At 41.3% G+C, this 21,734-nt stretch overlaps 1 protein-coding gene across 1 annotated transcript in view; it reads left to right on the top strand.

The window, feature by feature from the left end:
• Nucleotides 1–1,558: 1,558 nt before the first annotated feature.
• The window catches only part of LOC113405172 (rab effector MyRIP-like), a 346,653-nt gene continuing 326,477 nt past the window's right edge, over nt 1,559–21,734 (top strand). The window contains exons 1-2 of the mRNA XM_026646107.1: nt 1,559–1,809; nt 19,679–19,826. Coding sequence (XP_026501892.1) covers nt 19,717–19,826 — 110 coding nt within the window. The 5' untranslated portion in view covers nt 1,559–1,809; nt 19,679–19,716. The remainder of the gene's footprint in view (nt 1,810–19,678; nt 19,827–21,734) is intronic.

The following is a 21,734-nucleotide window of genomic DNA, read 5'->3' as shown; positions in this document are numbered from 1 at the left end:
TAGAGCACTTGACTGAAAGATGGGTGACCCCCCTGTTCAAATCCTTTTTCTTTCTGATGGGGGAATTCAAGGTGAAGGTCCCAAAACCCAGGTAAGTGCTGTAATCACTGGGCTGAAGTTATTAGGTGGGCGGCAGCAGTAGCACTACCTTCTCCTTTGGCTGGTTTTGAATGGGACCCTATCCAATAGGAAGCCTCTGAACACACCTACTCGATCAGACCCAAAGGGCCTGAACATAGATGTTAGTGTTGGGGATGCTGCCGCACCCCTGGCTTGAAGTGGTTTCCATCATATACAGGGTTCTCAGTATCCTCACTGTACAAATTGTTCCAGCACTACTGGGCCTGTCTTCCCTCAGTTTGCTTAACTATGAGGCAAGTGTCCAGGTACCTAGAGGGAGGCAGCTGTATTCATGCTTAGAGGCAGAAATGTACATGCCTAGGGAACATTTACTGCAGAAACTTAGGTGCTGAGTAAATGTAGTTGCCTCCATGGTTAGGCGGTAGTTAAGCAGGAGCTCTGTTGCTTAAAACTGGAATTTAGGTGCCTAAGTACCGTGGTAGATGTGGTGGTCCTATCCTTTTCCTAGTGCTTGTGTTTCCGGGGTTTGGTCTCTAACACATGACAATTTTCACCTCTCCCAGCTCTCCCCTTCTGATCAGGTTGGACTGCCACCTGACTAGAATTCATAAGCTTAGTCTTGATCTAATCTATCACCTTCCTTTGCTCCCTCTATGCATTCTAATGTTGACATCCCACCCCCTCTATTATGTTCTGCAGAAGTGGGGTGAGATGGGGAGGTGGCAGCAGGAGAGCGACGTTCACAATCTTGACTGCAACTTTACAATAGTGTGGCAACTCGAGTTCCCCCTCCCCCTGGCGTGTGCGTGTGTGCGGGCAAAGCTGTGTGAAATGACAGCACGTGTGAGCCCCGTCCCCTGGGGCGCCCTGTGCACCACGCACGCACCTCCTTCCGTGTGATGACTGCAATTGCATCCTCACCCCCGCCCCCCTTGCGCGCTGCAGTGCATGTGCCACGGCTTAGATCACGCGCGCGCCAGTCCCAGGCTCGCGTGGTTCAAGCGCGCGCTGTACTCCTCATCTCCCCCCTCCCTTGGGAGAGGCGGCCAGGTCCGCGCGCGCGCGCCCTGGCTTAGTTCCTCATTTGCTTCCCCCCTCCCTTCCCGAGCAGGGGCCGGCGCTCTGCACTGATTGGCTGGCTGGGCTCGGCCAGGTGTCGGGCTCGGCGGCGAGGAGAGGCCGGGCAGGGCAAGGCGCGCGGAGGGGGATGGCAGGAGCCGGCTACAGCCGCAGCGCCTTGCACTGCAATCGCAGCCTGTAGGCGCTTCCCGAGGGACGCGGGGCTGGAGCCAGGGGGGAGCCCAGCGCTGCCCCTTTCCCCGGCCGCTCCCCAGGCGGGAGCAAGCAGCGCCCTGCTGCCCTGTGCTCTTCCCTTCTGGGATGCTGGCTGGAGTTGGGGGCACGCCGACCGGCCTCAGCCAGGAGTTCCCTGCGGCGTGCGGGGGACGGGAGTAGCCGGGGCAGCGTTGGAGAGAAGCCCAGCAGCAATAGCGAAGGGAGGGTTTTATTGCATGACAGTTCTGGGTCTGATTGCTTCTTAAACCAAAAACAGCGGAACAGCCGCCTTCACCCCTCACTGCTCTACAGTGCATCCAGAGGGGGAAGGCACTGAAGGACTTGTTGACCCAGCAGGATCAGCTGCAGCGGGAATCGGTGCATTTTTGCTGGCGCCTGTGAGAATTGATCAGCGAAGTTACTGCCCTGCTTCCATCTTGCGTTATTCTGAGTGTGAGTACTGACAATTGTCCATCTCTCTCCCTGCAAGCCCTCCTGCTTGCCTGTGTACGTAATGCAGGGGGAGAGGAGATGTGTCTTGTGTCGGGATTGGTATTTGGATGCAATTGCTCAGTTGGAAACTGCTGAATGTGGCTTGCATGGAAGCAGCTTCTCCTGTTCCGAATTTGGGGCTGGATTCTTGTACAGTAGTTTCACTAACTAATGTGACACCCGACCGAGGAGAAGGGTTGGGATGATTTGGGGGGCGGGGAGGGGAGGATATGTGTGACATAATCCTCTGCCTGTATTCTCCCAATTGCATCTGGCTCTTCCGCTTACTTTGCCTGTCGCAATCCTGTTCAGTGTGGAATTTGCTCTTTTTAACTTTCCTTTTAAAATAGCCATTGCAAGTGAGTCCTATAACTAATGACACCGAATTCGGTTGACGACAGAGGAAGATGTAGGCTGAGATGTCACCCTCTAGGACAGAGAAGGAGAAACTGAGAAAGAAGGGATGATGGCAAAGCATAAGAAGGGGAGGGAGGCTGGGATTCTTCTAAGGATCTGAACTTATTTTGTACTTATCCTAAAGGTCAAAACCAGACTCAAGCCATCCTCATTCATTTACATAGCTATGCATTATTTGTAGCTATTATTTTTCTCTGGTTCTTGGGTCTTTCTTCTTTATATGAACTACATGATGTTTATATGTGTATTATAATGACCTATGATATAGAAATAGAGAGGAAATACTCCCCAAGACATTGTGTGAAAGGAGGGACATATTTCCCAAATGAAATTTACAACAGCAAAGCAGTTAGATCCTGCTGTCTTTCCCATCTTATAAAAACAACATTATCTGGTTGAACAGATCACCTCTTTTCAGTGATTTAATTTATCTACATTAAAATGTTAAGATTTATTTAGTTTGATTACAGGCCAGATGTCTGACTAGCGTGGCAGCCTTTTTAGTGAAATCATTGTTCAAACACTGTCATTGCAGTTATTAACAATAAATAGAATATTTTACTTTTGACTAACTTCTCTGAGGCCATTCAGGATTGTACTGTAAGATGTGTAGCACTCTCTCACTGCGTCCTTTTTGCCAATACAGCACATAGCACCATTTTTTTTAAAGCCGAAGAGCACACATTTTCCTAGTATCAAGGTCAGTATATTGTGACTACTGGGGAAAATACCATATGGCTTAGGTTAACTTGTCTTGGAGAATCTAATTAAGTAGTATTGAGTTGTTTTGTGTTTTTATTTTAGATTAATGTAACCAAATTAGAACATAATATGAAGCAAAATATTTTAGTGTGGGTGCCTCACTAAAAATATTCTCATGGATGTAAACAGTGCGTAGAGACGTACATGGACAGATATGTGGGTTTGTTTTTCTTTTAATCACCTCCTCCTTTTTTTGAAAGTGTGGATAGGTGTCATCTTGACAGTTCTGGAGGCTAGAATCTTTTACTACTAGAACATCTGTAATATGGGGACTGGTAATAAAGGTCTCCTTTACTTTCCTGACAATATGTCTCAACCCTATTCTGGAAGAATTGCCTACAAGTGATAGGATAGTTAAGTTTCCATATTCACACAAATCTTTGTGGTTCTGTTGAGACTGTCAGCAGGCTTGCCAATTAATGACAGTTGTTGTTTTTTTCTTTTTGGTGATGTAGATATCAGTCCAGTTCCTAGTGGACCGAAGAGACAACCCACTCATTTCCTATAGCACACTGAACAGTCACCCATCACGTAGTAATGACACATAACCTGTAAGTGAAAGATTGTGTCCCCCATTACCAATCCCTTGAAGGGTACCAATACCATGTTTATGGATTTTTTTATTGTACCTAATTGTATCCGGGAATGTGTATTGACGTCTCATGCCCTTACACCATCCAAAATATGCAGCCATTTGCCAATCTTCTTGTGGAATCTGATGGCTAATTCGAATGCAGACTTCAAGTATGCACATGTAAACTTTTTTTAAAAGGCGCACAGAACTAGGCCCTGAGAGCATTAATGTGCAATATGTACATAGCTGTTTCCTGGGACAGGTGCACAAGACCTGCTTAGCATTCCTAGGAAGTCATTTTTTAGAACTGTCTTTTTATACCAGCTAATGTTCCTGATGAGCTATTTCCATCATAACTTGCACTGCATGGAGGTAGAACAGGACTACAGTCTAGAACATGCCAAAATGAGGATAACTAATAATGGTTTCAGTTTCCTTGCTGCCCAGGCTTCCCACGCCCAGCTCTACCAAACAAATGAAACTACTGTTAGAAATAATAGCGAAGTCCCAGGAAGTGAATAATAGTTAAGTCCCAGGTAGACTGCATAGGGCTACAAAAGGATCTCTCAAAAACTGGGTGACTGGGCAACAAAATGGCAGATGAAATTCAATGTTGATAAATGCAAAGTAATGCACTTTGGAAAACAATCCCAACTATACATATAAAATGATGGGGTCTAAATTAGCTATTACCACTCAAGAAAGAGATCTTGGAGTCGTGGATAGTTCTCTGAAACCATCCACTCAATGTGCAGTGGCAGTCAAAAAAGCGAACAGAATGTTGGGAATCATTAAGAAAGGGATAGATAATAAGACAGAAAATATCACATTGCCTCTATATAAATCCATGGTACGCCCACATCTTGAATATTGCATGCAGATGTGGTTGCCCCATCTCAAAAAAGATATATTGGAATTGGAAAAGGTTCGGAAAAGGGCAACAGAAATGATTAGCGGTATGGAACGGTTTCCGTATGAAGTAAGATTAATAAGACTGGGACTTTTGAGCTTGGAAAAGAGATGACTATGGGGGGATATGATAGAGATCTATAAAATCATGACTGGTGTGGAGAAAGTAGAAATGGAAGTGTTATTTACTCCTCATAACACAAGAACTAGGGGTCACCAAATGAAATTAATAGGCAGCAGGTTTAAAACAAACAAAAGGAAGTATTTCTTCACGCCATGCATAGTCAATCCATGGAACTCCTTGCCAGAGGATGTTGTGAAGGCCAAGACTATAACAGGGTTCAAAAAAGAACTAGATAAATTCATGGAGGATAGGTCCATCAATGGCTATTAGCCAGGCTGGGCAAGAATGGCGTCACTCTGTTTGCCAGAAGCTGGGACAGGTTGACGGGATGGATCACTTGATGATTACCTGTTCTGTTCATTCCCTCTGGGGCACCTGGCATTGGCCACTGTTGGAAGACAGGATACTGGGCTAGATGGACTTTTGGTCTAACCCAGTATGGCTTTTCTTATGAATTTTACCAAGTGCTTGCTTTGAAAAATTATTCTTAGAGAAGACTTTACCACACCTGAAGTAGAAGGAAAACTTAGAGTTTAATGTGCTCAAATCAGGGAGTCCAGATAATTTCCATCCCAGAATACTGAAAGAGCTGGCACCTGAAATTGGGAGTCCAGTGTGACATTACGCCCCATATTCTTTATAGAGATATTGTTATGATATGAATATGGCATAACTAAGATGTGTTTTGTGCAAGATAAGGCATGTGAGATATCATTGGAAAGGTTATGATCAGGGCCGGCTTTAGCAAGAGTGGGGCCTGATTCCTGGGGGCGGGGCTTGCAGGAAGCCCCACCCCGAGGAATCGGGCTGTGCTCCAGCCAGGGTCAAGGGGCTTGGGTCCGGGCTGGAGCCGCTGGGTCTGGGTCCAGGGGTGCTCGGCCGGTGCACTCGGCCGGGGCCGGCACCCCAGGGCCCGAGCTGAGCCGGGGCCAGGGCCGCTCGGGCTGGGGCCGCGGGGCCGGGGCCGCTCGGCCGGGGCTGCTCGGCCAGGCCGGTGCACTGGGCCAGAACCGGTGCCGGCGCCCTGTGGCCCGAGCCGACCCGGGCCGGGGCCGGAGGTGCTCGGCCGGGGCCGAGCCGGCGCGCTCGGTTGGAACCGGGGCCAGAGCCGCTTGGGCCGGGGGTGCTCGGCCGGGGGTGCCCGGCCGGCGCGCTCGGCCGGAACCAGGGCTGGCACCCCAGGGCCCGAGCCGGGGGTGCTCGGCCGGAGCCGGACTGGGCCGCGCCTCCCCGGATCCCTCCTCGCACCCCCCTCCGCCCCAGTTTACCTGCTGCCGCCTGCCCCTGCTTGTTTTCAGACTTCCCGCGAATCAGATATTTGCGGGAAGCAGGGGAGGAGCAGGGGCGGAGCGTTCAGGGGAGGGGAGGAGGGGGAAGTGAGCTGGGGGCGGGGTGGACAGCTGCGGGGCCCTCTTAGGTGCGGGGCCCGATTCAGCGGAATCGGGTGAATCGGCCTAAAGCTGGCCCTGGTTATGATTTGTTGAATGTGATTATCCTATTTGTATGCATGTATCATTTTTGTATCTAAATTTAAGAATATGACTATGTATCAGTTACAAAAGTGTTTGCATCTGGGGAACACCCACCCACCCACCTTCCTGGGATGCTTCATAGGGCCGTTGACTCATGGCTGCTTTGACACTGCAAGGTCATGTGATCATGTTACCTGGTACTGGACTCCATCTTGGACTACTAGTATTTTTCCATCAATAGAGGGTGGGGATCAAACTGGGAAACAAAGGATTCCTGCCATATGTAATTCGATTTAAGGCAGGGAAGTGAGTTAATCAGGGTTAATTTTTCACTGAATCCCCGCCCAGGATGACTGCTGGAAACATCTAAGAAACAAAGATAAAAGGGAGGTGGGGGTAGAAGGACTAAGCCCAGTCTGGAAAAGGCGTCTGGCCTGTGAAAGCAATACCTAGAGTTTTAAGTTGCAAGCAAGAGCAGCTTGTCTTCAAGAACCTCTGCAATCTGCCTAAAGCAACATTTAGGGTGAGAAATTACCACTTGTAACTAGTTTCTTTAGTATATTAAGCTTAGTTTGCATGTTTGTTTTATTTGCTCAGTAATCTGCTTTGATCTGTTTGCTATCCCTTATAATCACTTAAAATCTTGTGTAGTTAATAAACGTGTTTTGTTTTCTCTAAAACCAGTTTGTGGAATTCCTAACTGGGGGACAAAAAGCTGTGCATATTTTCGTCCACTTTGAGGGAGAAGGTGAATTTCAATTAGCTTATGCTGTACAGTTCCCTGTGCAGCGCAAGACAATATCATTTTGGGTTTACACACCAGAGGAGGTATGCACTTGAGTACTGGGCAATTCCCATGCAGAACTGATCTCATTTGGCTCAGCAGGGCAGTGTAAGAGAGCCCAGACTGGTGGAACAGGCGGGTTCAGTGGTACCCCAGTATATCAGGTGGCACCCCGGAATGGGGGGGAGGGGTGGGTAGGTAACCTGTCACATCAGGTTGTAAGGATTTAAAATAAATTTTGTCTATTTAGGGGTAGTACTTAGGACTGGAAAATAGCTAATGTACCTGTATTTAAGAAAGGTCTGTAATTGCCTGGATCACTTGTTCCCCTGTTTTTTGACTTCAGTAGTATGCAAGGCTTTAGAACAAATTGTGAAAGAAAAAAATAATTAAATTCATAGAGGTAAAGGGGAAGTAACACAACATGGGCTTACCAAAGGTAGATCATGCCAGACTAATCTGATTTATTTCTTTGAGAAAACAACTGATTTTTTTAATGTAAGGGAAGTGCCGTAGATCTAATATATTTGAACTTCAGTAAAGCATTTGACATGCTTTACTGAAGTTAAACTAGGAAAGATGAGGATCACTGTAAGCAGGATAAGCAATTGGCTAAAAGGGAAAAAGCAACAAGTTCTGCTGAAAGGTGAATTATCACATTGGAGGGCGGTTACTAGGTGAGTTCCTCAAGGATTGGTTCTGAGATCAGTCTTAGTCAATATTTGTATTAATTACCCTGGCACAAAAAGCAGGAGTGTGCTAATGAAATTTTCTGATGATACAAAGTTGGGAGTCATCTTGAATACAGAGGAAGATTGCAGTATTAGACAGGAACATCTGGATGACCTCGAAGACTGGAGTGACAGAAATGGGATGAAATGCAATAGTATAAAGTGCAAGGCATACACATAGGGTATAATAATGAGAATTTCTTCTGCAGGCGGGGGCTTATCAGTTGGAAGCGACAGACGAGAGACCTGGGGGTGTGAGTCGATCACAGGGTGACTATCAACCACCAATGTGATGCACCTGTGAAAAAGACAAATGCGATCTTAGAATGTGTCAGGTGAGGCATTTCCAGTAGATAGAGAAGTATTAATGACATTGTATAAGGGACTGCTAAGACTGTGGACAATTCTGGTCACCCATGTTCAAGAAAGAGGAATTTAAATTGGAACAGGTGCAGACGAGCTGTTAGGATGCTCGGGGGAATGGAGGGCCTGTCTTATGAGAAAACTAGCTTGTTTAGTCTCGCAAAAAGAAGACTGATTGCTCTATAAATACATTGGGGGGTAAATACTAGGGAGAGCCAAGAGCTATTTAAGGTAAAGGACAGTGTTGACAAAAGAACAAATGGATATAAACTAGTCATGAACAAATTCAGGCTGGAAATTAGAAGAAAGTTTTTAACTATCAAAGGGGTGAGGTTCTGGAATAGCCTCCCAATAGGAGTTGTGAGGACAAACAATTTGCTTAGTGTTAAGGGAAAGCAGGATAAATTTGAGTGGGATTGTACGGGGTTGCTTTTGATGGTGGGGGACAGGGCTTAACAGTTCTGAAGCTTATTTCTGGTTTGTGCCTCATGTCCCTAAAAGTTCATGCTTCAGGATTTCAGCTGGCCACCTGCAGGGGTCTGGAAGGGATTCTCCCACCCCCAGAGTATTCTGGAAGTTTTCTGTTTTTTGTTGTTGTTTTTGTTTTTTATCTCCTTCCACTGAAGCATCAGGGACAGCCACAGCTGGAGGTTGGACATCGGTCAGGGAGAGCCAGGGCGCTGAGGTGGCATTGAGCATTCTCTCTCTCAGGTGCTTGGATGACTGGTTCTTCCTCTTGTGCTCAGGGTCTAACTCATCACCCATATGTGGGGTTGGGAAGGAATTTTCCCACAGCTCAGACTGACAGTGACCTTAGGGTTTTTTCATCATTTGTAGTGGGTGGGAGCAGGTCACTTGCCAGGATTATCAGGGTATATCTCTCTCAAACATTTGGGGGCCTCTGGCACTGATGTACCTTAGTCCCGCCTATTCTCTGCCTGGGGCACATAATAGTCTAGTCTTCTGTGGGCTGTAATACTCTGGTCTAATTTTGGTTGTTGGATTTGGTATATGGGTGTTGGGTGAAGTGGGTGGCCTGTGATATACAGGAGGTCAGACTACATGATCTAGTGATCGTTTCTGGCATTAAACTCTGTGACTTTTTGGGGGTGGGGTGGGGGAGCTGAGTGCCTACTGTACAGGGCTCCATTGTCATCACCCTGAGATCTTGTAAGTGGAACAATGGGTACAAGAAATAGGATGTTTGAAAGAGGGTTTTTTTTTTTTTTTTAAAGTGCGTGGCTGATGTTGAAGAAAAGCTGTGTGTGCCTAATACATAATTGTTCATAAGCAATTCATCCATGTGAAAATATGACTCGTGTATTGCTGCCAAGATCTGCAAGGTCTATTGTGATCTGATGAATAAATGCTGGCTGCACAATTAAAGCTGCTTTAACGAGCACACCCAATTCCTTTGCTGTTTCAGAAATGTGAAGGGTCAAATTCATACCTTGGACAAATGCACACATTCCCATTGAAACCAGGGGGCAGAATTTCTTCCTTGAAAAGGAGAAAGTGTAGATTTAATTTGCTTGAATAGTCTAAATAAGTCCCCCAACCCTCCCTTAAGATACTTTCTCCACCTTCCATTTGAACCCATAGAACCTACCCTTGTTTACCTGGTATATTTCTGTAGATTTTTGATAAGCGTAGCTCAAGCACAAGTAAAGGCTGTTGGCTTACGTTTGCACTGCTAGCAACCTGAAGGTGATTATGTTCAGGCTGCATACTAATTCATCAAAGTTTCTTATACTCACGAATTTGGTTTCAAAAGGAGTTCATTGAATACTAGGAAGAGGAAGACAGATTGGGCAATTTGAATGAGGGAGAAGTGTACTACCACTTTGTTCAAACCATTTGAGAAATTGAGATCCAGAAGAGCAAAATAGAATGTGAGCAGTGTAGAAAAGACAAATGCAGCCGGATTTGCGGTGTACTTTAACTTCACATATCCCTCTGTGGGGAGGGACACACATGCACACATCCAAATTTTCTCAGAGGGATTATACAGATATAACAGGTGGCTTAATGTGGTCCATTATATGTGGCAGAGATATGATAAAGATCAGTGATTGTGATCTCATGTTTATTGAGTCAATTTCACTTTCAGGTGAATAAATTAAGGATTGTATTCTTTGAAGAAGTTTGTTACAATACTTTGATGCAATTCTTATCCCAAGTTCAAATCAATGAGCAGCATCTTAAATACTTGATACTCTGAAAATGTGTTGTGTAAGCTGGTTTAATATCCTACCTAAAAGCTGTAGCAGAGATGAATACATTCTTTTTGAGAAGACCACATTAGCGTTTGACAGGTCAAGCCAATATCAGCAATATTTCAATGATAGGTTTTTAGATTTCACAGAGATTATACCGGAAAAGGGAATACATTAGATTTCTGGGCCAGTATCATTTCTGTAGCAAAGATGTGTGCGCGCATGTTTGTGAGAATATCATGCTAACAAAGGGCTTGGTCTTGCAAATCTTTACTCACAGGAGTAGACTGCAATTTGGTTAAAAGAAATGAGACCTCTCTTTACCTTCTGTTTATTCATAAACTTTACCTATTGCTACTCATTTAAATGATGCTATTATTGGTGTTTGGCGTTCTTATTGTTGTAGCTAGGGTGATCAGACAGCAAGTGTGAAAAATCGGGATGGGGTGGGAGGTAATAGGAGTCTATATAAGAAAAAGACCCAAAAATCGGGACTGTCCCTATAAAATCGGGACATCTGGTCACCCTAGTTGCAGCCATTACTGTCTCCTGGCAGGCTTCAATATAAAGCATTACCTTGTAAAATTAATTTGGGGTTCTTCAAAATGAAATGTGACATTCAATGAAACTTTGTCTATTGAAATGGGAGAGCCAGAACACCGAGCAGTTTGATCTTGCAAATGGCACTCTCTTTTACTGTTGTGTTCAGTCATCATTGAAAGTGTGCCCACAATGGTCATCCAAGTAGTCTTTCCTGTATGGTTCCTTAGTACCAGCAAGAAGGGGAATTATAGCCCACCCTGCTTATTGGAGTTCCAAATTCAAACCCTGCAATGTAGCAGTAGACTGGATTGTCTTCCCAAACTTCTTGCCCTCCCGAGACTACTATTTCTGCCCCGCAACCACCATGTTCCTTATGGAAGATGCCAGAGTAAAACAGAGTTCCACAGTTTGGCACAGTCCCAGTTGCTGAATCTGTTCCCATTTAAGGGAGGTCTAGAGCCTTCATAATAGAAGATAAGTCCCAGTCCCTTCTTGTGCAAGGAGAAATCCCAAACTCAGACCTTCATTCAAACAGGAGTTTTCCCATTGACTTCAATGGGCTTTTGATCAGGGCTGCAGTCTTTTACCTTCATTCTATAGAGGCCTTTTCAGGGCCAAAAGAAAAAAAGTCCTCTTTGCTCCAGAGAAGATACCAAACAGTTTTTCACTCCTCTTTTTTCTAGAATGACATCGGCAGCATTTGCAGCCCATTTTCCTCCAAGAAACATAAAAACTTTATTTATAAAACAAAAGAGCCCAAAACCCCACCTTGAACCAAACACAGAACAACAAACACCTCCATATTTTTAAAAAAAAACCCAAAATAACTCTGTGCAATAGCCTTTCTGTTGTCATACTCTGGCAGCTGTTTTCCCTTCTCTTATGAGGCTAACTGAGTCCAGCTGCTTCTTGTCTCTGCTTATTAACCATAGTCTTCCTGGTGTGCAGCACCAGTACTTTCTGACCTGGCCATCATCTGTGCTCCTGAGGATGCACTGTATAACCTGTCACTATGACATCCAAAAATGCAGAGAAAAGTGGTCTTTGACCATTTAAATCTCAGAAAATAAAATGAAAAAGAGCAAACTTATTTGGTGCAATCATCCTAAACTTCTGACATATGGATGTTCAACATATTACTAAACATTGCTTATAAAGAAGTAACAACTAATATATTCTTAAGCACATTGTGGAAGTCCAGTCATTTTCCTGCAGTCAACATCAGCCTCATGTGTGGTTGACTCTAAAAAAGGAGAAATGGTGCTCCAGATTCCAGTGATACTTGGTGAAACTCCTGGAAAGTTTTGTCTCTACATTTGTATCCCTCTATCATAAGTATGTTGAAATTTGCATAACTCATCATGGAGTGGACTCTGATCAAATCATAGCTCATGTCTTGCAGAACAAGGGTTTCCATAGAGGCACTAAACTAAAAAGTAATCAAAATAGGTTTTGAAAGGATTTAATAGATTATAGACTGGTGACACTGCTGTTTTTTGTCAATGGCTCAATGGAAATCTGGCTTTATCTAAATAAGAAAGAGGAACTGGAACACACAAGTGCAAATCCAAACAGTGATTCAGAAAAACTGGAATCCTTCATTACCTGAGCTAATATGGCAGATCCCAAATACAGAAGTCCATAGGTTGAGTCCAGGATAGCAAGAAGAACCTGAAACATAATCCTGAGCTACTTCCTTCTAGCATTTAATGTTGAAGATGCAGATTTCTACTCCTAATCAGTCTTTGAGAAGGAGATTGCATCAGAATGGTGGGAAACAGTGGCTGGAATGTTATAGAAAACTTGAATTCAGAATTTTATCTGTTTTTAAAAGACCTGTGCTCCTGTCCAGCCAGCTCCGTATAATTTTGTGCATACTTTTAGCATGTACAGATAGTTTTGGTCAAAATTTGTGATAACCAGCTTATTTCCCTTTAGTCACACCTAGGTTTAACATTTATCAGTATCTAATTGCAGGTACAAAAGAGGCATAACCAGTTAATAGACTGGTGACTATTTCTGGGCCTCATTCTTGGATCCAGACCAGTTATATTTAGTGCAGGACCTGAATATAGATCGTGTAAAGCCAGACTTGCTCTTTTATCTTCATACTCACCTGGAGCTGGATGAGAACTTCAGCTCCTGAGTGCAAATTAGAATTGCTTTAGGAATGCCCTAATTTGTCTCCATCTGCCAATGGACCCAAAGTGAGGGATTACCAGAGCACAGCATCTCTCTGGCCATAGCAGGAGTAAGAGCTGGCCTCTGATGTTCTTGTATTTTTTGTACTGAATTGCAAGCTTTTAATTTTGAATAATTTGTGTGCTTTTTATGTTTGAAGAATGAAATTATTACTAGATGAACAACATAGCATTAATTTTGTGTTTCATTTAATAAAGCCATTGTAGGGTGTTTTCTGGAAAAGGGGGAGGGGGGAAATCTGCCTCCCCCTTCAAGGATGGGGAATATTGCAACAACTCAGCTACAAGGGCTTGATTTTGACCATACCTACACTAGTTTTGCATTGGCATAAACCCACTAACTTGTGATTTATACTGGTGTAAGCAAGATTAGAATCATTCAATAGGTGTTGTAGTAAATGAAGAAAGCGCAGTTTTGTGATATTATCTTTGCTGTTTGTTTGTGTTTTTGATTATTTACATGTTGCAAATTACTGAATTTTACAAATTAACAAGTTTTCCTATTAAAAGTATGAATTAGCAGATTTAATTAGTAAATTTGCTGTTTATATCTGGTTACTAATAGAGTATACTATATCATTATGGCAAGGCAATATCTGTTGTAGTAACGACTTACTTTCCATTAAAACCAAATTTTTGGCTCCCCTCTAAAAGTCCTTCGGAAAAGTCTTTCCAGCTTCATAAGTGGTCTGTGGCTGGAGGTCAACTTTTGGACCAAATTTTACATTGTTTGACAAACTGTTTTTAGGAAATAAGACATAACATACTAGTGAATTCAAAATGTATTGCATTGAAAACGTTTTAGTAAGCTATGGCCTGTGAAGTTGAGTATTTGCACTGCGAAGTAGTGTATTTGCATATTACGTTGACCACTATTAAAATGTTTGGAAAATGAAGCTAAATTATACACTTGACTATATTACGTTGAACATATATTTGCATGCATTGATCATGATGTGGCTTTTGAATTAAATAATTCAGAGGAGCAGCATACTGTTATAAAGATTTTCACCTACTGTGTTCAATTGCACAAAATTACGTCAATATAAATTATGTAACTTAATACAAGGTAAGGTAATATCTTGTATTGGACCAACCTCTGTTGGTGAGAGACCAGCTCAGAAGAAGAACTCTGTGTGACTCAAAAGCTTGGACAGAAGTTGGTCCAGTACAAGATATTACCTCACCCACCTTGTTTCTCTAATATCCTGGGACTGACACAGCTACAACTACACTGCATACGTTTTCCAGAAAGTCACTTTCTTTCAAAATGCTTTTTATTCCCAGATCGTTAAAAGTATAGATGATAAAAAAGGAAGACTTACCGCAGCTTCACAGCTGTACTGATGCTTGGGCATCGTGAACATGCTGAAGTGTTTGTGATGATTTGTGGATTGTTTTTCTTTTAGTAAGGTGCTCTTTATAGACTTAGTATGAAGTAGAGAGACCTGAGAACATGTTAGGACAGAGTGGGATTAGAACAGTTATTTAACTGTATAATGTAAATTTGCCAACAAGCTGATGATAGTCACATAGTAAGTCATATAATTAAAAAAATTAGTGCTCATTTGCATGCTCGAACCATTAGGCTACGCTGCCATTTGTACCCTGACCTGGAACAATTTACATAATGACTGTTGGCTGTCCATTATTGGTCAGGTTATAATATGTGAGTTGCACACTATCAATCAGTGGCCTCTTTTCTCTGTGCCTGTTGTCCAAGAAATAATTGTGTATCCATACATGGCCATTATTGTTTTGTCTCTCTCCAGTCTCTTGCTCATGACTGGAAACACATCAATCATTCCTATATGATCAGAAGATTAAGTCTGATAGAATACATAGTAGGTCAACCTTTCTTATGACTCTTGTTGCTAAGTAGCAGAGGCTAGAGAAGTACAGTACAGACAATTAAGTGATAGCTGAACACAGTTTGCTTAGTTCAGCATTATAAAAATATACAAGATGAAAACAGGAGAGATGAGGTGAGATTATGTAGGGCCTAGAAAGTTAGTAGTGGAGAGGTAAATATAAAAATGTTCCCTTGTTCTGAATTTATGGATCTAATTGTCATTGCAGTTACACTACTGCAACTCCATTGACTTCAGTGAAATTTCAGCAGCATAGTTGTGGAGGACAAATTAGTCTCATGAAGTTTAAGGGCAGAAGACACAACCATATCATTTAGTCCAGTGGTTCTCAAACTTTTGTACCTTTCAAATAGCAAGCCTCTGAGTGCGACCCCCCCCCTTATAAATTAAAAAAACTTTTTTATATCTTTAACACCATTATAAATGCTGGATGCAAAGTGGGGTTTGGGGTGGAGGCTGACAGCTCGCCACCCCCCATGTAATAACCTCGCGACCCCCTGAAGGGTCCCGACCCCCAGTTTGAGAACCCCTGATTTAGTCTGACCTCCTGTATATCACAGGCCACCAACAGCACCCTCACACTGAATCCAACAACTTGATCAATAAAGTCAAGTTTTACACTGAGATTACATTTATAATTCCACAGACTTCACTGGGAGTTGTACTTGCATACCAATAGGCAGAATTTGGCCTGAAGGATTCTGTGTTAGTATGATTTACTAGGAAGGCTCTTTTATATGGTATTAATTTTTTCATATAAAATTAGGGTTAGATGATGAAAATAAAATCCTTCAATCCTGATAAAGGGTGCTTTGATTTGTCCAGTGCAGTGTTTCAATTCATCTTATAAATTATTTAAGGGGAAAAAACTACAACCTTTTGAAATGACTCTCAGAGATGCATGTTATTTTTCATGTCTGCAGAGGAGTGGCATATTTAGGTGAAATACTCCTTGCTCTTTTTCATGTATATTTACCATCAACTGACATAAAATGTTTTGTTTTAGTCTCTCATCTAGAGAAAAGGTTAAATGATTTCATTGCTCTTTTATGCTTTTGATCTCTCATATTCAGTAAGGAAATTAGTGAAGGATGTGGAAGAAAGATGTATCAGGAGCTCTCATTGGTTTCTTAAAGAGGTTATCCAAACACTTCAAAACATACAATACTAACCTTTTGTCTTTTGGTGTTTTGAATGCCTGCCATTACTATATACAGTGGCAGACTTGTAGATTAATGTAGAGTAAGATAACATAGTAATAATAATAACTTGCTCTAAAAGGATAACCAATGTATTTTACTAAATATATAAGGATCATTTCACCTGCCAGTGGAATGAAGTTAACTGTGCTGTGGAACTCAGCATCTATTGAATATCACAAAACAAGCTTATACAAGAATTTTGGGCAAGAAGTGGAAAAAAAAATCTTTCCAGTTCGTACTACAGAGATTTTTAAGCATGGAGTATGTGTAATAGGATTTAGTCAAGACTACATATAACAATTTTATTCTTGCTAAAAGTGATATGAGATCACAAAGGAGTAGGATCTTTGTTTATCTCATTCAAAAGATGGTATTCCAAATCCTCAGCTAGTGTAAATGACAAAGCTCTATTAAAGTCAATGGAGCTAGACTGATTTACAACACCTGAAGATCTGGCTCAATATTTTCTGCAGCATATTGTCCCATCAATATCCTGGGACATTGGTTCACTGCTGATTCACAAGGGAAGAATGCCTAAGACACTGTTCCCTGTGGCATCTAGACGTTCCTTGGAGGTTTCCCTTCCAAATAATTGCTGACCAATCCTGAGGGTGCTTAGGTTATGATTATGATATTTGATGGGATCCTAGCCAAATATGGAATGGCTGCAGAGTAATGTTCATTCAATATCTTTTTAGTTCAAATTTATGCTCAGAAAGTATGCTGCAGTAATCCCGAATTCAAAAGTCCTCTTCTTTGCAATTATAACTTATTTTTATTTTCTCCTCCTCGTCACCAAAAAAACAAAACAAAATCCCACTAAAATAATCTTGTTTAAAGACTGTATTGGTAATATGATTAGTTTTTAATTAATAAATGTGTGGAGACAAACACACAAGATGTGGGGAAGAGAGCTTGTCTGCAAACAAGGTAGTCAATCTATCTTAGATAAATAAGCTGCTGCTTATAGAATTTGGAGGAAAAAAGCATGTAATACTTTTTGCTGAGAACTTTTTACTGTTGAAATATTCTTTCTAAAATTGATGTAATTCAAAAAAATAAATGCAAGACAGATGAAACAGCCTTTTTTAGATCCTGACAGTCTACCCTGGGGACTGATTCCCTACCACCAAGCAATGCCGCCTCAAGCACAGCTTTACTAACATATTTCTTCTAGCAATTGCTCTATCAGGGAAATCCTAAAAGACCTCGTGTCATTGAACAACAAGGAAAAACTATAGATTTCAGTTATTGCTTTAAAATTGAGATTTGAAAGCATTCATCAAAAGTTTTCCTGTCATTTGTTTAAACTTATAAATGTTTGGGTTTTGCTTCATGGTAACACACAAAGGACCAAATCAGGATCACAGCCTCATTGTGCCTAGTAATGTACAGATACACATTAAGAAATAGTTCCTCACCCAAAGAATTTGTAATCTAATTTCAGACATTTATTAACAATGTCTTTGATTTCATCTAGCATACCATTAATTACATCTATTTATATTTTGAGTGTCAAAATAAGATATTTTAGTTAGTGAATTTTAAAGTTCAACAATAGCCAAACAAGTAGAAAAAGATAAATGACATTCTCTTTCCAGGAATATGCAGTTCCCTTTCAAAGAACAAAAGAATTGGAGCAGATAAAATACAGTAAAAACAACACAAATGCATTTTCAATTGAAGTGTTGGCAACAAATGGGCCATCTTATTTTGGAAAATTATTTCAGGATGAAATGTAGCATGTTTCACATTTTCATCGCTTGCTCTAACACAAAGATCACTTAATTCCACGCCATAATTTTATTTGTTTAGAGTATTGCTTAGATATATCTTTGGGCTATACACATTCTTAGAAGAGATTTTAAATTTGTAATAGATACAAAGCTGCTGAAAATTTTACACATAAGAATTCCAAAGAGTTCTTTGTAAGTTTTTATATGAAATTATTAAGAGTGCAAAATGGATCTGCAATGATTGGATACTGTGGCTTCCATATAAAACTATGAATAGCATGCATGGTTTTTGGGTTCCCTTACTGGTAAAATTTTCACAGGAGCCAGTATTGATAGTTGAACTTACCAGTTTAATAAAACAAAACAAACGAAAATGGAAAAAAACGAAGTGTTGGACCATCATTTCCCAGACAGGTAGGCGTACGTTCTAGGAATTGCCTTTTTCACAGCCGCTTCTCTTTTTCACATTTAGAGCTTTTAGAATGCTTGAACATTTCCTTTTTGTCCCATCAACCACTCACAGAAAGAAAAAAAATTCCATAACTACTTGGGGGATACTGATACTATCATGGTAGGGGTAATCAAAGTGTTTAGATAATGAGCTCTAAACTAGTTTAGTCCCTTAGGTAAATACATTTCAATATATTTTCTTTAGCGGTAAAAATATTTCATCAGGTTTTGAGATCATTTTTGATTCCTTGTAGAAAACTCTGAACATCTGTTGGTGATGAGGAGGAGTTTGTTCTTTTCATAGGTGATTTTTGGGATAGCAGACTGCAGAGCAAATTATATCTGTATATTGTGGAGCTGTTTATGCATTATTATTTTTTAATTCTCCTCTCCTGTTCGGTATATTGATGGCATAATCCTAGATGAATGAGATCCTGTTCTTTCCTTCTTTGCATTTTTGTTTTGGAGTGAGACATGTCCAACATTTTGTGTTGATGATCCTAGAAGTTGTAGTCTTACAGCCTTGCTGCTCTTTGTTTGCCAGCAAATCTGTTGTTTACACTTCCGGGTTTATAAATGAATCTGTTTTGTACTTCTGTTTCAAATATAATGATTTTTTGTTGCTATCCATTTGCAAAAATTCTCATATCCAGGCCCCAAATATTTTATTGAATTTTCCTGTTTTATGTTCTCTTGGTCCCATTATTTGGATGTTTTCTCAGCTCCTATGCTTTTCTAAGTCTTCCAATTATTTTGTTGGGCTTTACACTGTAGTTTTAGCTCCTGCTGGATGCCTTATCTGGCATTATCCTGTAAATCAGATACTCTTTGTTTCAGTTCCTCTGTTTCTATAGATATACTGATGATTTACATGTTCAACACTTCAACTTTGTTTTCCAATCTTCAAGGCTAAAATGAAATTAGTAATTATTTAGTGCATTGGTTTGTGGTGAATCTTCCACTCTGAGTTTTTCCCCCCCCACATAGTTTTGAGGCAGAATTGTTCAGGGTACGTCAAATTTCTGTTAGGAATATTATTGAATGGCAGTTTTCTGAAAAAACATTTCTAGATGGATTAAGACCAAACAGGTAACTTGAGGTATTTAGTCCAATAGGGCAAGATATTCCAGAAGCATGAATCTCACTCCTCCATCGGGATCGCAATGGGAATTTTAAAAAAATCCTATGCTTTTCTTGGAAATAAAATTGTATTTTATTGGTTTCCAAAGTCTACATGTAGTTGATTTGATTTTGAACTCTTGGAATTTCTAAATTTCTTTTTGGTCACTGTAACATATTACTTGTAGGTAGAGTAGCAACGTTGCCCCTTACCAAGTGATAGAAATATTTGCCCATTTTTGAAAATAACTTTTGAGGGCCTATTCGAAATAGTCCTTTATTTTATGAATTCATTGAAGTCCATACAATGCTTTCAAGTTGCTCACTTGGTACTTTGTTGCTTTTTGTGATTTCAGGTACTTTTTAATTGTTTATATCCAGGATAGAGCAAATAATGGGGAGGAAACTGGATCTATCTGGTTTGACAGATGATGAAGCAGAGCATGTTCTTCAGGTGGTCCAACGAGATTTCAGCCTTCGCAAGAAAGAAGAAGAGAGGCTGAGGTAAGAGATTTTATTAATATATATTTTCATTTTGATTGTCCTGTCTGGGTAAAGAACAAGATATATACTGAACAAACTGGAGAAACTTGGCCTTTCAGCATCCATAATAAATATTTTTCACATTATGAAGCTGGATGTATTGAGCACAGAATATTTATTTTGGTTTGTAATTATAGTCAGATTCAGTTATTGGTTAAATACCATAATTGATTTCTTTTTAAAAAGTGTTTGAATACATTTTTCATAGAAGTGAATAGGTGAAGTAAGCTCTTACACACACTCACACAATGTAATATACAGTATCTTGTGCTGAAAAACTTTTGTCTGACCAAATATTCAACTTCTGCTTTCAGTCACATAAAATCATTAAAAAACAAAAAGAGCCCATTACAAAGCAAAGCAAACTAAGTATGAAAGACAATTTCCCTCATGGACTAGCAGGAATGTGAGTTGGTAGATGTAATAGCTTTCCCATAGTTTCCAACTACGTTTCCTTTTGTATGATCCATGTTTCCTTTTAGCTTCTCTAGAAAACATGACTTGCTTATTTTTGAGGAGAGACTGAAGTACCTATCTCTACTTGTTGCATGCAATTTCTCTTGCCCTAATGCTAGCATGACAAATGGATACCATTGTTTATCTCCCAGCATCTCACTGGAATCACAAGAGCAGGAAGTTGCTTAAGAAAGATATGAAACCCAGCCTGTATGTTCTATAAATTGAAAAAGAAATCCCTCTTTTTATTGTTGTGGTTTTATTTCCTGTTGCTGTTCTCTGAAATAATTACTACTTTGGAACAGTCAGAAGAAGGGAACATACATCATCACACTATCCTTCAAAAACAACAAGGAGTCTGGTGGCACCTTAAAGACTAACAGATTTATTTGGGCATAAGCTTTTGTGGGTAAAAACCTCACTTCTTCAGATGCCGTTTTGAGTGCACTGACACCCACTGATCTAATGGAAGAGAAACTTGATTGGAACCGCAAGGTACTGGTTAGCTTAGGATAAAGGGGAATGTATATAGGAATAGACCCCTCCTCCCACTGAGAACCCCTTTGTTCATTGGCCAGACAGATGCAAGTTGCTTGTCTCTTGCTTTCTATAGTCTCTTAATTAAACCCAGCCTGGGGTTTCTCAGACCTCTTTTACCATTTTTAGCCACTTGAGGCAGGTGTCCAGTGCAGATAATAGGCCAAAGAGCCAGCAACCAGAAAATAAGAGACATGTGATTTCTCTGGTGGACCCTAGGTCTATGGAAAAGTGGAGATCTGGAGAGTAGGGACCCTCTTTGGTACCTTCAGTCCCTTTTGGAGGAGGAAAAGGAGAGGATTCAGCAGAGGAAGACGAAACATTTGCATAGGCACTAGGGAGGCTACCCTTAGTATGGGCTATATGATAAATGCCCTGTGAACCCTACACTGAACGCACCTAATGCCTAGCATGGGGAGATGGATAGATAGTGCCCCTCTTCGATGTGAAGTTTTAATAAAGTGGCCTGCCGCTTAAAATCCATCCCCATGTTTGTCCTTGTTCATCTGTGTGTCCTGATCAATAAACAAGATCCTGCCCAGCTTTTCCAAACAGTGGTGGTGTGGTTCTGCTGTGTGGAGGAAGGGCAGGATGAGGAGGGCGCACACACGGAGACTCTACTGTACCCTTTACATGCAAGGATTTTAGTGGTTACTCCACTGCAGAATGAAGGCGGGGGGAGAGCTGGGGATAGTGCGGGGTAGGCTAGAAGAGGAATGAGGACGTAGCCAGCGGTTACTTGAGCATGGCCAGTTGCATCCTAATGAAGTGAGAGTACAAAAGCTGGGAAAGATGCTGCAGCAGTGGCCATGCTGTGATTCCAGTTCCCCCCAAGCCTGAAGAGATGGTTCCATGACCCTTCGTCCCCAGGGAGAA

Source organism: Terrapene carolina, unplaced genomic scaffold (genome assembly GCF_002925995.2).
Source record: "Terrapene carolina triunguis isolate 2854851 unplaced genomic scaffold, T_m_triunguis-2.0 Scaffold34029, whole genome shotgun sequence".
In the NCBI taxonomy this organism is placed as follows: Eukaryota; Metazoa; Chordata; order Testudines; family Emydidae; genus Terrapene; species Terrapene triunguis.
The sequence above is the reverse complement of the archived record's forward strand: the minus strand, read 5'-3'. Positions and strand labels throughout refer to the sequence as shown.